The sequence below is a fragment of the Stigmatopora nigra genome, chromosome 9 (genome assembly GCF_051989575.1).
Source record: "Stigmatopora nigra isolate UIUO_SnigA chromosome 9, RoL_Snig_1.1, whole genome shotgun sequence".
NCBI lineage: Eukaryota > Metazoa > Chordata > Actinopteri > Syngnathiformes > Syngnathidae > Stigmatopora > Stigmatopora nigra.
The window spans coordinates 5,142,972-5,159,876 of NC_135516.1; the positions used below are offsets into that span (position 1 = coordinate 5,142,972).

The following is a 16,905-nucleotide window of genomic DNA, read 5'->3' on the forward strand; positions in this document are numbered from 1 at the left end:
AAGTCCGCTTATTGTAAGTAGAATTTGTTCTCTGTGGAATCCTGTGCTTATTCAATGTGCTCTGTGTGTAATCTCTTTTAAGCAGCTGTTTTTATGTGTTTCATTGTTGTTATTTTTTCTAAACAACAAAAAACAAACACTTCAATGATGTGAACGTTCACTTTTGAAGGTTCTATGCCACCATCATGCCATTTTTTTGCATCCTACTGTTATAAGACTAAAACGGGTCAAAATGATTCTTTGACCTTGTTTGATATCTGTGCGTTTTTTTCGAATGAGTGGAAAAATTGCCATGACATTTGAGAGACAAATGACGTATAAACTGCGCGAGTCTAGGTTTTCTATTGTTGCTCATTATTCAATTACTTTGTTTGTCACCAACTACTAACCCGAATACCAATTTGCATGCACAAAAAGACTCTGAAAAAGAAAATAAACTGTATGACTGCATACTGTTGCAGTTATTCCTCATGAGGTTGAAATCTCTGAAATGTAATGGCAAATCTTGAATTTTTAAACCATATTAGGTCAAATTACACAAGACATAATGTCTTTTGAGTTATCAAATATTGTATTTTGGAGGCAACCACCATGAAAACCTTCAAGACAAGTTTTGTGAGTAAGAAAATTGCCTTTTAATTTAATTTGAAGCATATATAAGTGGTTTGAGACCTGTAGATTGATTTTCTGCCAGTTTTGTAAAACACAAAGAATTTTGTATTTCTTTAAAATTATTATTTATGATGGAATAGGAAATGCTTAGTGGCTCTTTTATAAGCATTTGTTAAAAATTCTACTGTTAAAAAAAAATGTAGTTAATTTTCAATCAGCAACGATCATTTTTGCCATTCATCACAGGGACCCAGTGTTAATAATAATAATAATAATGCAGACATTTCCTGATCTGTCTTTGTAAATTGGAAATATGTTAAGTTTTGTCTTGGACTTTGGCAGTGTGAATTGATTTGAGAAGTTGGAATAATGGAACTTGTAGGTCCATCCGAAATAACAAATTAAATGTATCATTCTGCTTATCCATTTGCCTTGTGTTGTGCTTTTCCTTTGTAAAAAATAACATTGGGGTTGTGTTTTGTCTTGTACACTTGTAGAAGGCCTTTTCACCTTCAAGGCCCAAAAAGCTTTTTGACACTACATACCTGTCAACTGGTACGTTCTCGCCGTAATTGGTACAACTGAAAGCCCATTTTTATATTGGTACGCTGTACACATGAAAATGGTACGCTAAACGGTGATTTTGAGAAAAAAAAATAAATTAAGGCACTTTCTAGCCATTTTTCACCATCCGCCATTGTTTCTTCCCGGAAACGCATGTCTGCCAAGTGATATATGTACCGGCGCCTCTGATTGGCTAAAAAAAAAAGATCATGATAAACATTTCGTTTTGTAACACTTTCACCATGTGATTTCCGTTTCCTGTTCCCTTGTTTATGTTTACTTTCATTTGATCAGCTGTTTCTGGTCTGGTAAAGTAAAGTGGTAAGATTTTCCATGTATTTATACATATATGTAAGGGCGAAAACAAAATTTGGTAAGATCACAAATGGTTCGAGGTTGACAGGTATGCACTATATTACACAAAAGCCTTAAAAAAACAAAAATTAAGGGTTGATTATATGACAGCTAAATGTGAGCATGTGCTTTCCAAATTCCCTGAAATCCATTTTTTTTCTGTTTAAAACTGTTAGTGAGGAGGTGTTACCACCTTGAACTTTTTTAGCTTTTTTCTAGCTGTTTTAAATGGCTGAGGGTTTACGTAATATTGATAAGAGAAAACTATATTAAAATGTTTTTATAATGGTCTGCTTGACTGGATTGGTTTTTAGCTCAAACCATGATCTTGCTGGAATTCCATTCAATTCATAGGGCAATGGCGATTCACCATAGCTACTGTATATACAGTTGTGGTCAATAGTTTACATACACTTGTGAAGAACATAATGTCATGGCTCTCTTGAGTTTCCAGTTATTTCTACAACTCTGATTTTTCTTTGATAGAGTGATTGGAACAGATACTTCTTTGTCACAAAAAAAAAACATTCATGAAGTTTGGTTCTTTTATGACTTTATTATGGGTGAACAGAAAAAGTTATCAGATCTGCTGGGTCAAAAATATATATACAGCAGCGCTAATATTTGGTAACATGTCCCTTGGCCATTTTCACTTCATTTAGGCGCTTTTGGTAGCTATCCACACGCTTCTGGCAAGCTTCTGGTTGAATCTTTGACCCTAAACACACATCAAAAGTGGTAAAGGAATAGCTAAATCAGGCTAGAATTAAGGTTTTTGAATGGCCTCCCCAAAGTCCTGACACAAACCCCATTGAGAACTTGTGGACAATGCTGAAGAAACAAGTCCATGTCAGAAAGCCATCAAATTTAACTGAACTGCACCAATTCTGTCAAGAGGAGTGGTCAAAGATTCAACTAGAAGCTTGCCAGAAGCTGGTGGATAGCTACCAAAAGCGCCTAAATTAAGTGAAAACGGCCAAGGGACATGTTACCAAATATTAGCGCTGCTGTATATACATTTTTGGCCCAGCAGATTTGATCACTTTTTCTACTAACCCATAATAAAGTCATAAAAGAACCAAACTTCATGTATGTTTTTTTTTACAAAGACGTATTTGTTCCAATCACTCAATTAGAGAAAAATCAGAGTTGTAAAAAAAACTGGAAACTCAAGAGAGCCATGACATTATGTTCTTCACAGGTGTATGTAAACATTTGACCACAACTATATAACACTCTGCACACACACACACACACACGTCTACTATATGCACACAGTATTGTGCAAAGTCTTAGGTCACCTTAAGCTTTATTGTTCCAAAAACTTTTTAGCAGGCATTCGAGGGGGATTACAAGGACATAAAATACCCATCCAATTTCCTTTGAAACGTGAAGTGCTTGTAAACAAATCCACCGACATTTTTGCTAATAGGAAATGTGGGCGACTGCCTAGGGTCCAAAAATTTGGGGGTGCACGAGAGACCTATTCACAAATTTTTCCAATTATGTCACCACTTGTCAACAGTATTATCCCTCATTTCTACTTTAAATTAGTGGTGTCAACCGTCTGCCCCACAGCAGTGTTTGCAGGCCTCACTGCATCCAGTCTAAAGGGGGCAATCATTTTTTTTATTTACTGGAACAAATTTCTAATGATGATGTAGTTGATGATTACTTTTAACAGATGGCCAGAAAAGTTTTAGGTTCAATCCAATCATTCAGAGGGAAATTTAGTGCCAAGCAGAAAAAGGGTGAAAGCATCACCAACTGTATATAAGCAGTGAATTCAGATTATGTTCATTCATTCATCTTCCGTACCACTCATTTACACAACAAGGGTTGTGCAGGGTGCTGGAGGCTATCCCAACCATGGACTGCATGCAGGGAACACCTTCAATTGAATGCCAATCACAGAGCACATATAAATGAACAACTACTCATGCTCACAATCGCACCCTACCAAGTGGGAATCGAACCCAGATTGCCCACAGCAGAGTCAGGCAGAAAGAAACCACTGCACAAACGGGTGTCTCAGATTCTCAATTTGTCTGAATGTTTTATAATAGAATATTTTTTATCCTAGTTATAGTTTTAGGGTTCAGGGTTGGTGCATTTTACATTGTATTTTACATATATGCCCTCAAGTCAAAATTAGTTTTTGTATTTAAGCATGTACTTGATAAATATAAATAATATAGTCAGCCTGGTGGCCAAGTGATTAGTGCATTTTACTTTGATTTGCTTTGTACTTTGTGCTTTTGCTTTGCTGTTCTGTCTAATCACCCTCTTGCTACTGCTACAATGAAATTTCCCGAATATGGGATGAATGAAGTTATCCATCCATCCATCAGCCTATGAGATCGAAGGTTCAATCCAACATTCTTGTGTGGGTTTTCTCTGGGAAATCCACTTTCCCCCCCACATGGCTGGTTGGATATTCAAAATTGCCTCTAGGTATGAGTGTGAGCGTGAATGGTTGTTTCGTTCTCCTTCTGCCCTGCGATCTATTGGCCAACAATTCAGGTTGTCCTCCGCCTAGTGCTCATAGTTGACTGGGATAATCTCCAGCAACTCCCATCCCCCACATTTTAGTCACTAAAACACAATTAAATGGTGACCTATTACTTTTGCACTATACTGTATAAACAAGATGAATCACAATTACTTCAGTACCTTCTACTGAGCTGAAAAAGTAAGAAAATGGTACATGTTGTATTTAGGTGACGTATATATTGTTGCTTTGATTTGACCTTAAGGACCTTCTCCTTTTTCACTGTTCCCTTTGCATTGCTCACACCTGTTTTATAATTTCAAATAACATCTAGGAGTCTTCATAAGAAGTTAGCAGGAATGACTACATATACAGGTGGAATTTGAGCTCAGCAAATCAGAGGAGGCTGTGGATTTTGTGGATTTGAGTTGCCAGGGGGCGACTCGGCGCCTGAGTGGTTAGCGCGTTGGCTTCACAGTGGGGGATCTGGATTCAAAACCAGGTCAGTCCACCTGTGTGGGTTTTCTCCGGGTACTCCGGTTTCCTTCCACATTCCAAAGACATGCATGGTAGGCTGATTGGAAACTCAAAATTTCCCTTAGGTGTGAGTGTGAGCGTGAATGGTTGTTTATCTCCTTGTGCCCTGCGATTGGCTGGCCACCCATTCAGGGTGTCCCCGGCTTCTGGACCAAATTCAGCTGGTATAGGCTCCAGCACCCCCCATTTGGCGAGCTGTAAAGAAATACAAAGTGTGGATCGAGAGTTGTACATTTTCGTTCAACTCTTTTTCTTCTGCAACTTCTTTGACAACTGGGAATAAATGCTACTTTAACCATTGTCTTCATGTTGATTACCTTCTCCCAGTGGGCACCAGAATCAAATTTAAAAGTCTGCACTTGCGGAGAGTGTACCATGCCATCCTTAAGGCGCTTCACATTGTTGTTACTTATTTCCAAGAAAACATTTTTTGGCACTAAGAAAGGGAGATAACAGTGTTGTCAAATTGACACAACACTGTCAGATCATCAGAATTCTCCAAACATGAGGGCACCTGCACAGTAAGACATATGTGATATTTCGTCAAGTTTTGTTTTTCTTTAGCTTTCCGTGCCATACTGGGATGTACATCAGGTGACTTCAAAGTTGGACCCTGGAGGAACATGAACATCTTCACTGATTTGTAGTCCTTAAACCCCGCCCACACTGAAACAAACAGTGCATCAGCCTCTTGGAGGTTTGAGTTTTGAAGCACTCTGTTGATATGCATTTTTCTTATTCCGCACAGGATTTCCCTGATGAGCCGAAGTAAAAAGAATAACAAAAAAGAATCACCTAAGGACACATCGGGAGAAAGTGGGGTTCCCCTCTATTTCGATCAGAGCCTGCCAGGCAGGCTTCTCCTTGGAAGAAAGAAGGGGGGGTGACATGAAACTGGGTGTGGCGGACAGTATTATTGCCAGTCTGTTTCGCTGAATCTGGCTGCCGAGTGTAATGATGACAGCTTTATAATGTGGTTTCATACTCTAACCTCTCTTGCACCAGGGCATCATCTTTATACTGCAGTCGTGGAGGATATAGGGAACAGTCTACCGCCAAAACGGCCTTCCGTATACTACGATCAAGAACGTGGCGCTCCCAGGCTGGGTAACGATTTCGACAGAGATCGATCTTGATGACGGTCTCGTCGAGGCGTGGCGCACGAGACGACGGCGTGGATGGCACGGTGGGTCGTACCTGAAACACTGGCATGCAGCCATCCCTTTCCATGTATTTTGCAGCATCACGCTCCAGTGTTGTGGTGGCTCCTCGATTGGATCGTAGAGAATTGGTGCCAGCCTCGGATGGTAGCGTGGAGAACTGAGCAGCGGCATCCAGGTCCAGGCGTTGGCAGCTTGGCGAATGTCCGAAACGTGGGCCATTAGGGTGGAAAAAAGTATAGTACATGAGCAAAAAAACCACACCGGTGAGGAAACTACTGAAGATGACACAGAGTGCTGGAACAGCAAAGGAGTCAGTTGCATGAGGTGTGCGGTAGATGTACCACAATGCACTAAGAGCTGCATTCTCCACCAGTATCACCAGGTAGTAAATAAAAAGACGACACCTGCAAAATGACAAGATAGAAAAAAAGACATTATCAAATTATCATCAAGAAACAAAATATTCTATTCTATCCATGACAGCCGCTTTCTGGTAAAGCTTAAAATGAGGGCAACTATCATCTCATCCTAAGTCATCCCTATATTTATCATTTACACTCATACAAAAAATGTCATATTTTTATGCAACACAGCTACAGCAAAGGTGTCAAATTAAAGGCCCTGTGGCTGTATTTGGCCCTTTACGTTATTTTGTGTGGTCGACAAAAGCGAATTATTTGCATCACTTGGTGCTTATCAGCATAAAACAGCACAATTTCAAGTTAAACGTTACTTAAAAATATAGACATGTCATAAGCATTCTTGGTACTTCTCTTCTAGAAAAAAAAATCAAATAGATGAGTTTGCTAGTGGTGATATCCATGGTAACAGAATGGAACAAAGCTGTAGCTAAGCAACTAAAGTGATACATGTTGCAAACCTAGCTGCTCAGGATAATATCGCTAAAGACGAGAATGTAAGAAACAACGTCAGTAGCTATTAGTGTTAAATGTGACGTGTTTCAACTCCAATGTCCTTCAGATGGAGAGTAAATGATGATAACACCATTTTAGTTTTTGTTTTTTCCTTTCTTTTTATTCCCTACCACTTATCCTCATGAGGGTTGTGGGAGGTGCTGGAGCCTATTCCAGCAAACTATGGGCACCAGGCAGGGGACACCCTGAATTGGTGGCCAGCCAATCGCAGGGCACAACAACCATTCACGCTCACATTCATACATCATGTTCAACCAGCCCATAATTTATGTTTTTAGGATGTGGGAGGAAACCGGAATATCTGGAGAAAACCCATACAAGCCCGGGAGAGCATGCAAACTCCACACAGTGAGTACCGACCTGGGATCGAACCCCCGACCCCAGATCTGTGAGGCCAACGCACTAATCACTCCTAACCAGTTATCGGCGCATAACTTTTATTAAACCAATGTTTTTAATTAAGTATATTTGTATATTGATGCAGTGCATTTTGGATCGCAAATTAAATGTAACTATTTGTAACTATAATACTTCAAATAATGTTACACTGAAAAATGTCATACAAAGATTTGATTGAAAAGATGCCCACAAACTGCATACGATACATAACAGAAAAAAAACATATTCTGTAGTCTAATTTGTTATTGAAGTCGTATGGAAAAATGTTGGCATAGTTTTTTTTATTTTTATTTTTTAAAGTTTAATCATGATTCCGCAGTCAACGTAAAACATGTTTTTTTAAGTATTAAATATAAATTGTCTACTAGTAATGGTACTGTAGCTAAAACTAGATAAATTTTAACATGATGTTCTGAAAAAAAGAAATACAGTAAGTATTCAAATTCGAGGCTTGTTTTTTTGGGTGGGATCACCTTGTAGTAGTGTGTTTGAGCATCATTCTCACCTTGTTCGTCCCTCCTTAACGTTGAACCAGGAAAAGATGTAGATAATGCCCACCACCATGTCAAACACAATTTCTTCCCACTTGCTGATGCAGAAGTCTGTCTCACAGTGGACAATCCAAAAGGTCATAATGCACCAATGTAGCACGATGAAGATGCCAAAGTAGAGTTGGAACACAGATGCAAACAGGGCAAAGGTGATGACCCTGGCTGCGATTGTGAAGAAGTGCCAACAGAATTGAATGATAACAGCCAAGTAGGTGATGGGCTTCTTGTCATCCCGAGACTCTCGCAGGGCCTTCTGATAGGAGGCCAGGGCCCAGGCCAAGGAGACCAGGGAAGCTGCTGCTGTCATACCTAGAACACAAACACTTCACATTGAAAAATACACCATTTTTTTCCCAGGACAGGTAGGTTAAGGATGATTTTTCTTCAGTGTATCACCAACACTTGAGGGAAGACTGGTTCTTTGCATCACAAATAATGATTTTCCTATCAGTCATATTGTATAATAAGTCCTTAATAAGATGCCCCTCTAGGGATGAATACATTACGCAGCAGCACAACACAACACCCTTATTTTCATCTAATGGTGGTAGAATTTAGCGTGGATTCAAATGCTAATTTTTTTTTGTCACAAAACAAGCTTTTAATAAGATTTGAACGTTATGTTGCTTGTATTTTAGGGTGCAGGGCACATCTCTTGGATTAATGAGAACAAACTATTTATTTAAAGCTCTTTAAGCAATAGCAAGCCTGAGATTAAGATTTGGTAGAGTGAAGTTAGAATGAAAGATGTGTTTCTAATTTAAAATCACTGTAATGTGTTTGATTTGACAAATAATTCTATCTTTGTTAGAACTGTAAATAAAGTAAATTTTCAGCCTTTGTCTTTTTAGCATGAGACAATTGCTGCACACATTTTTGTTTACATTTAAATTGGAACAATCGCATAATTACTGTTTGCACTGTGTAAATAAGATATACATTTTTTACCCAGTTCAGAGAACTAGTGTTATGTGGAAAACCCAATTCATCGCACATCACATGATGAAATATTATTTTAAAAACATTTCTCAAAGCACTTTAGTATGAATTAATGGGATTTCATGTATTCCAGTCCATTTGCTATGTAGAATTTCAGAGAATACAGCATAATCACTGAATATAAAAGGATTTTCCAATTTGGATTTTACACAACGCCCCAACTTTGCTGGAACAGGGTTTTGTGCATTCATTTTCCGTAAATTTGCTCCTGGCTCTGTTCAGTGCCTCAAGCTTCCTATTCACAAAGCTCTACTGAGCTCCTTTTTGTACCTACAGGGCAAACAATTGTAAAGTGAATGAAATATAGAACAGCAAGAGATAACACACATACTATTCCAAGGGGTAGGGAACCTATGGCTCGGGAGCCATATGTGGCTCTTTTTATGGGTGTATATGGCTCTCTGCTAACCTGTGTGGTAAAATATGGCTGTCGCTGGTGAGAGACCTAAGTCTCGAACGCACCAATGAAAGCATCACGCTGGAACTGTGGCGTCGACATGATCTCCAACGCCTTTTTAATCATATATTTTCTTTAATAGACTCTTCTGCATGCATACTCTCATTGATACTCATTGATTAGCAACAGTGAAATAATATTTTCAAAAGAATTCAGACTTTTTTTTAACTTTCAAAGTGGTGAAATGATTAATAAATGCACACATTTTTATGTATTTTTACTTTTAAATTCTTAGTATGACTCTCAAGGAATATTGTTTGAAAATATGAATTGTTTATGGCTCTCTTCGTTAAAAAGGTTCCCGACCCCTGTACTATACCCACCTATGTAGAGTTATGGTCATCAACAACAACACAATATACAAAGCAGTTTACTTAGATGATGCAATGTGTGTTTTACCTTGCACAGCTTGCAGTTTGTAAGTCTGTATGATGATGCACAATTGCAGCACCAACTGTGGAGCACTCTCAAGAAATGTAGCCAACAGATGCAGCATGCTCACGTCTGCAAACTCATAAATCATCCTCCAGTGGTAACGCCAACGTTCTGTCTCAGAACTCTGGCGACTCCGAATGCCCAAGTAAATGGTATGAAGGTACCTATCAATGAGAAATACAAAAATTGTATTTACCCGTATTACAGTACATTACATGATATACTTATGTTAAGTCCGTGCCATATCATAACATTGCCGATATTATTTTTGAATGTACACACGTTTATATAAAAAAGAGCCAAAGTTAGGCTGGCACATGTGATCGGAAAGGGGTAAAAAGATTAACAGTGTTTCTGTGAGATATACACTTTCTTCCCCCCTTTTAGACATATATATTTAGCCATTCAGACATTAAATTGAGCATAAAATGAAATTTCATGGCGAATAAATGTTTGGAAATTGTCATTTGGTGTTAGGATATCAAAACTGCAGCATGTTCACTGCTCCCACATCTCTGAATGGAGACTATGTATGTGTTTGTGTCTGCAGAGACTTGCTGACCTGCCACTCTAGCTACATTCACTTTGAAACCAAATGTGTCCCAATTCTGACTGCTTGGCATATCCAGTGAAAGGAAAGTGACGTCTCATTTTCGTCTCAGCCTCAAACCAAGGCCAACCGCATCAGGACATTACCATGGCAACAGTACTTTTTCCATACAGTGTGTCCTCAGTCAAGTAACAGCTGTCATTTACTGTCATTCTTCACCACATCACGGTATCAACATTCGTGGCTTCAGTACATTGCAGTATTTTATAATAAAAGTATCCAAATAAAACCATTTCATAATGATGTCAAAACTCAGGTTGAAATTTGCAAGCAGAAGACAGGAGATGAAAAATGATGGAAGTCAGGCCATTGGCACCAAACTCAACGCCGAAGAAGAAGCAAGATTCCACCATAATAGACAAATGATACGTTGAATAATATAAAAGGCCGAGAAAGACGACATCTTGCCTTTTCCTCGTATTCGGATTGGATTTCGCATCGCGAACATCACCTCCTGGATGAAGATGACGTCTTGCTTTTCCTCTTTTGTTTGGATTGGATTTAACATGGAGGAAGACTACCCCAAGCCTATTCCAGCTTTGTTTAGATTTGAAATCCCCCTTGAAAATGCCTTCTCAATCCTACGGCATCTGAGAAATCCAATGAGCCCAAGAAAAAAAACGATGCCGATGACCAAAAAAATGAAGTTTCTAGATATGTTAAAGACAGACAATAAAAAAAACTCGTAAAACTCCCGGCGGGAATCATTGTTATCCTGTTGTGTCTTCTCTATCTCTATCACTCATTTCTTATTCTTGTCACTGTCTGCTTTCAAACATACAAGGTGCCAAAGTAGGTCAGAAAAGTCCTCGGGTGATCGGGGGTTTAATATGCTGACCAGTCTGCCCAGAGAGTGTTGCTGCATAATTGTGCAGTAATAGCTAAACACTTTTGCAAATGGATTGAAACGCATTCCTAACTATGAACATGTGGTTACAGCAATGTGAAGAGATTTCTTTCCAGATCTTGTGCAGTCTTTACATCCATCCTTTTTGTCCACTTTTCTAGAATTGAGTTGAGGGTCTCCCAAGGCAAAGTACCTCAGCCAAATCGTCTGGCATGACCGAGTCGATTTCAAATCTTGCTGTGAAACATCTTTTAAGGTCTTCCGAGGCCCTTCTTCTTTTCTGCTTGTCATCTAGCTCTGCATTTGTCTGCTCTGAGCCCCTATATTCATCCTCTCTAATAAGGAGACCAGATACCATATGAAGGAAACTCATTTTAACAATTGTAATTTTGATCTTGTTCTTTAGGTCAGGGTTTTCCGATCACCGGACCGTGGACCGTTAGATATAACCCGCTCATTTTGGCAGGAACCTACCCAATCTGAAAAAACTGCCACACCTTTGCAATTGCAATATTAAGATCACCAAATTGCATGCTCTAAGTGCCTGGGTTAGGGTTAGTACTAACCCTATGCCAGGCAATTCTGACAATTAAAAAGAGGCAAGGGCACTCTTAATAAAGTGCATCCTTCACCAAGAATACATGAAGCTTGAAAATACCATTCTGAGATGGCCATTAGCACAAGGTCCGATACCCAAATCCTTACTTTTGACTTGTGCTGGGCAAGAATGAGCCCCAAAAAGAACTGGCATTGTTCGAATGAATGAAAGTTTGTTGAACGACCACGTTTGAGTCATGTGGCATTGATTCAAGTGAATTCAAATTAATTTCTTACTATGCTACTTGTTTGAGGCAGCCTGGTAGGCTGGCCTTCCTATTTTTTTTTATGAGCTTCACTTTGGTAACATCACTTATCAAGGTCTCTCTGCCCTGAGCGATGATTAAGTGGTGACTAGTTCAATGTGTGCCTGCAACTCATACTAAGACAGCTGAAAATAGATTTGCAAATTATTTGAGACAGAACACTATTGATGACAGTGTACGTATAGGCTTATAGACTTTAATTTTTCAATTTTTGCACATCATATTTAAGGTTCATCTTATGCTTCCTATTTCTACTTACTATTCTACTAGTAACTATTTCAGCACTCTGAACGCCACTTGTTTGGCATTTTGGACTCACCATCAGTTGCGACTGCTGACCGGTTCTAATGGTCAGTTCTTAAAACACCCTGTGACACCACCTTGTCGCCAGATTGTCAATACCCTGGCCCTTATTTTCAGATGCGGTCTATATCTAGGCCAGTGCGACGAGTTGTGGTCATTCAGCGGGCAGGCTCAAGCCTCCATTTTGGAGAAATGCCGACTCCTTCCAGATGAATGAGCAAGCTTGCTTCTATGCCCTTTGACAAAATTAACACCAGCACTATTTTTTAATATGCATTTGGTGGCAGCCAGGCGTAGAAGTAGTTGGGGCGTTGGCCCCACAGTTTCGCGGTTGATGGTTCGACCCAAGATCGGTCCTTTTCTGTTTGCATGTTCCCTCTGGGTTTGTGTGGGGTTTCTCTGAATACATCCCAAAAACATGCAGGGTAGGCTGGTTGAACACTCTAAATTGCCTGTAGTTATGAATGTGAGCATGAATGGTTGTCCTTCTCCTTGTGCCCTGCGATTGGGTGGGGACCAATTCAGGGTGTCCCCTGCCTGGTGCCCATAGCTTGCTGGGATAAGCTCCAAAACCACCTGGGGCAAGTAGCATGGATTTGGGGTAAAATGGGAAATATATCTGCGACATTCTGGGATTTATTATTTTTATTTTATTTGTTTATGAGCTGTAGTTTTCCATTACATCTAAAGGGTTTGCGCTTATAATTTGAAAGACTTCTAAAAATGCATAAGATATAGTCAGCTATCAGCGAAGAATAACAACGAATAATTATCAGCTACTTTCACCACGGCTTTAATTAACTAAACGTCTTGTTTAAGTGAACATCTGTATTATAAAAGAAGCCTGTGATTATTCCCTTCATCCATCAATTGTCTGTCACTTTTTATTCAAATTATGTATTAATGTTAAACAGTACAATTTATCATCTAACTTATGAGTTTAATTATTGAAGCAATGACAAAACATGTGCCTGATGTAATTGACTTTTAAAGAGGAGTAAATTTTGATTAGGTTATGTAAGATTTTAGCCTTGTAATGTCTTGTGGTCAGAGACCTCGGCAAGATGGATATGAATAATGCAACAAGTAAATACACCGTTTGCAAGCACCCCCTCCCTCTCCCCACACACACACATTTGCGCTCAAGCACACACGTTATAATATTTAGTGCAGTAAGGGTTTCCTGATGGAGATACACGTTATTGACTGGTTTGAAAAGCTGCTGTCAAACTGCATTTAAACACCCCTCCCCCACCAAAAATCACCATGACAACTTAAACTTCACGTCGGCACAATGCAAGCTAGCTCTAAAAAAAAAAAATAATGGCAGGAGTATTGATGTTTTCATTGGGGCATTATACATTGATTAAATGCATATTCCAGAATGAACAGAAGGTTTTAGAAAGACCTAGCATTAGATGTTCCTATATACATTGTGGCAGCATACAATTGTAAAGAGGGAAAAATTGTTGTTGCAGTTTCATAGAATTGATCGAGCCACTAGACTACATGCCAGTTACTTACTATACTACATATCTTGAGCTCACGTTCATACTCACTCACTCCATTAATACATGGGAAGTGAACACACGTCTATGTCAGGCGAGAGTATCACAACAAGTATAAGAAAACAGCCATTCAATTATTCATCATTTCAGACACTCTGAGCAAGTCTGTCATCAAGTGACCACAACAGATAATTAACTCCAGTGAGACCATAAAAACCAAAACAAATCCTTTGTTTCTTTTTGTGTCAAATAATTCTGCAGGTATGTAAAATCCACACCAAATATGGTAGTCCTCTGAATCGAGTTGACACAGGATGTTAATCTCTACGGCGTTGACCATGCCCATGCTGTGCTATATTAATACTATGCTGACTCTTTTAAATCAATAGTGATATATAACGAGATCACCATTTTAATTTTTGTTTTTATAGTCTTCTAAAGGTTTTCCCTGGTTATAAATATCTATCCATCTATTGTTAATATTTGTCCACATTGGGGTTGCTGGTGAGCCTAAGGCACATTGCAGTTATACCCTAACAAGTGCGGGACTTGGGCTTGGGAGCTGTTCAGGTTTGAGTCTTGCGATGGAGGAAAAAACGAAAACTGTTGTTGGAGAGAGACTGATTACTGTTGTGGTGCCCTCTCTCAAGAAGTGATCCCCACCCAGAAGCAGAGTTTGGGCATGTCTCTTACTCTGAATCTTGCCTACCATGCCTGCGTGAGTTTCTAAAAGAGAGGAAGTTCAATGCACCTCCATATTTCTATTGTGGGGCTACAGACAAAGGCGGACTTCACCCCTAGACATGACTCCAACCCGTCGGAGGGCATAAACAGTTTCTAAAAACAGCCAACCATTTACGCCATTATTCATAATGCTGCCTGCAAAAAAAATTGGGCAAATGTACTGCATATTGCACAATGAGTAATTCGAACCATTCGGACTCAAATTTACGCAGGCGGACTAGACTACAATGAACCCAACATGAGACAGATAGAGGGGTGACTGAGTCAAAGGTTAAGTTTTACACTGTTAACTTAATAAATGTGAGTAATCGCTCACACTGTAAGGTGCCATTTACAACGATAAATGTCTAATCCATTTGAACTTTGAGGGCTAGCTGTGAATTCCAGTTCAAATAGATTGGGTGCCTATTTCTGTCAATGGCAGCTAATTAGTTATTTATCTTGACTCTTCTCTGGATGATAATCACCAAGTTTCAGTGGGCGATAGCCAAAAATAGGGTCCTCAATGTCAACTATTACCTAAGCCCTGTTTTCTTTCATTGAATATGGGTCAGCCAGGAAACTTGAGTTAAGCCTACATTCTGTTGCACCTCTGAGCTTCAACACTAGTTGGAGATAGTTGCTTAAAATGTCAATATCCATTAGCTCATGGGTTCAAATCTGACATTTCAAAAATAAAATAATTTCAGTATTATGTTTTATGGGAATAAAGTAAGGGTGGCCCGGCGGATGAGTGGTTACCGCGCCAGCCTCACGGTTCTGCGGTCCCGGCACAGTCCTCCGGTGTGGAGTTTGCATTCTCTCCCCAGGAGTGCATGGGTTTTCAACGGGTACTCCGCTTTCATTCCAAAAACATGCACGGTAAGCTAGTTGAAAACTCTAGATCACCCCTTGGTATGAGTGTAAGCATGAATGGTTTTCCGTCTCATTGTGCCCTGCGATTGGTTGTCCACCAATTGTGAATGTCCCCCTGCCTGGTGCCCGAAGTCAGCTGGGATAGGCTCCAGCACCCTATACGACCCTTGTGAGTATAAGCATATCAGAAAATGAATGAATGAATAAACTTGTGAATAAAATAATCAATGATAAATGAATGTGATTGCAGCTGGCAGCTGCACGGCAAGCTATGGTAAAACAATCAGACGCAATGATGCCAAAAAGAACCAGGCTGCGTTGATTTAGTCCCTGACGACCCATCCCCATCCTACCTCCAAATTTGGCCCAGCTGGAGGATATGGATGAGGGACTGAGAGAACCACACGAAGACGGAGTAGGAGGCCGAGTGTTTCCGCGTCCGGCTGCCAAACGCAGTGCTGCGGGTGCTGTCGGTTGTAGTGTTCTTACTGGCGGTCGACGCCTGCCTCTGCGGCAGGGTCGGCGGATGATGAGCGCTCACCTCGCCGTGAGAGGCCGAGCCACTCAGCAGCTTATTAGCGTCCAGGTGCGAGCATTCGGCAGCCGCTTCCGCCCCGTCGTCCACGCTGAAGTCATGGACGAACCACCGGAAGCTAAAAAGCTGCACGGAGAAGGAGCCTAGGACCACGAAAAAGAGCGTCAGGCCGAACCACCAGTAGTCTTGGTGGAGGAAATAGTCGACTGACAGCCACACATCAGTGCCCACATCGGCCACATACACGGCCACCGCGGCTACTATCCATAGGAAGTCCCACAACGTGTATTTCTGCTGCTCCTGGCCCAAGCGAAGGCACGCCGCGCTAGAGGAGCCCACCCCGCCACCGATGCCGCTGATGGTACCGATGCCGCCGCCGCAGCACCGAGACTCTCCGTTGGCGAAGTCGGCATCCCCGATGCCCGATGAGTCTGGCTGCCCCCCCGGGTGGAGCCCTTGCACCGAGCCGGAATGCTCGGAGTTCTGCAAGGGAGTGAAAGCCACATCGCTCTTCTTCATCTTCAGGACCCCGTCCGATTTAGCAGCCATGATTAGGCGCTTCTATCCCCGCTAGTTGTATTATTTGTGCCACCTTTCGGAGCCTTCTCCTTCCACCCCCTGCCTCCTCCTCCGCGCACCGTCGACACCCTTCTGCGCGTCTCCCCCACCACCACCACCTCCTCCTCCTCCTCTTCCTCCTATTCCTTCCCCTTCTCCGCCTTTCTGGGCAGGAACAGCTCCTCTACGCTGACAGCACGTCATAACATTAAATAAACTGCTTTACATTTCTCTGCTTTGGTTCATATCTCAACGAGGAGTGATCGTCTTGGACCAGTTTGCAGTTCTCGCCTCGATGCTTCCACATTAAGAAGATGGAGCTTGCAAAATGAGCTTGATGGATGGAGCGATTGGAGAAGAGGATGGGCTGCAGCCACCAGCTTTCTCAATGGCAGCGACTAAAAACTATGACATCATCTTTCCTGCCCACCCCCAACCCAATACACACACTTTCGTTACAGAATCAAATAAAATTAAACATGTCCAATCTCTTTTGAATGCTAGTCCTTCCTTCCTAGTCAAAATTGATTATACGTATAATTTTTCCTTAATATATTGTGGTACTAGCTGGCACAACATATATTC

The 16,905-nt window shown here is 40.7% G+C and overlaps 1 protein-coding gene across 1 annotated transcript; it reads right to left on the bottom strand.

The window, feature by feature from the left end:
- Positions 1-2,811: 2,811 nt before the first annotated feature.
- xkr4 (XK related 4) lies at positions 2,812-16,433 on the bottom strand. Its single transcript, XM_077724941.1, has 4 exons — positions 15,581-16,433; positions 9,462-9,661; positions 7,561-7,915; positions 2,812-6,125 (listed from the first exon to the last, which is right to left on the bottom strand). Exons 1-4 carry the CDS (start codon positions 16,309-16,311, stop codon positions 5,525-5,527), a joined length of 1,887 nt encoding a protein of 628 aa, XP_077581067.1. The 5' UTR covers positions 16,312-16,433; the 3' UTR covers positions 2,812-5,524.
- Between the last annotated feature and the right edge of the window lie 472 nt (positions 16,434-16,905).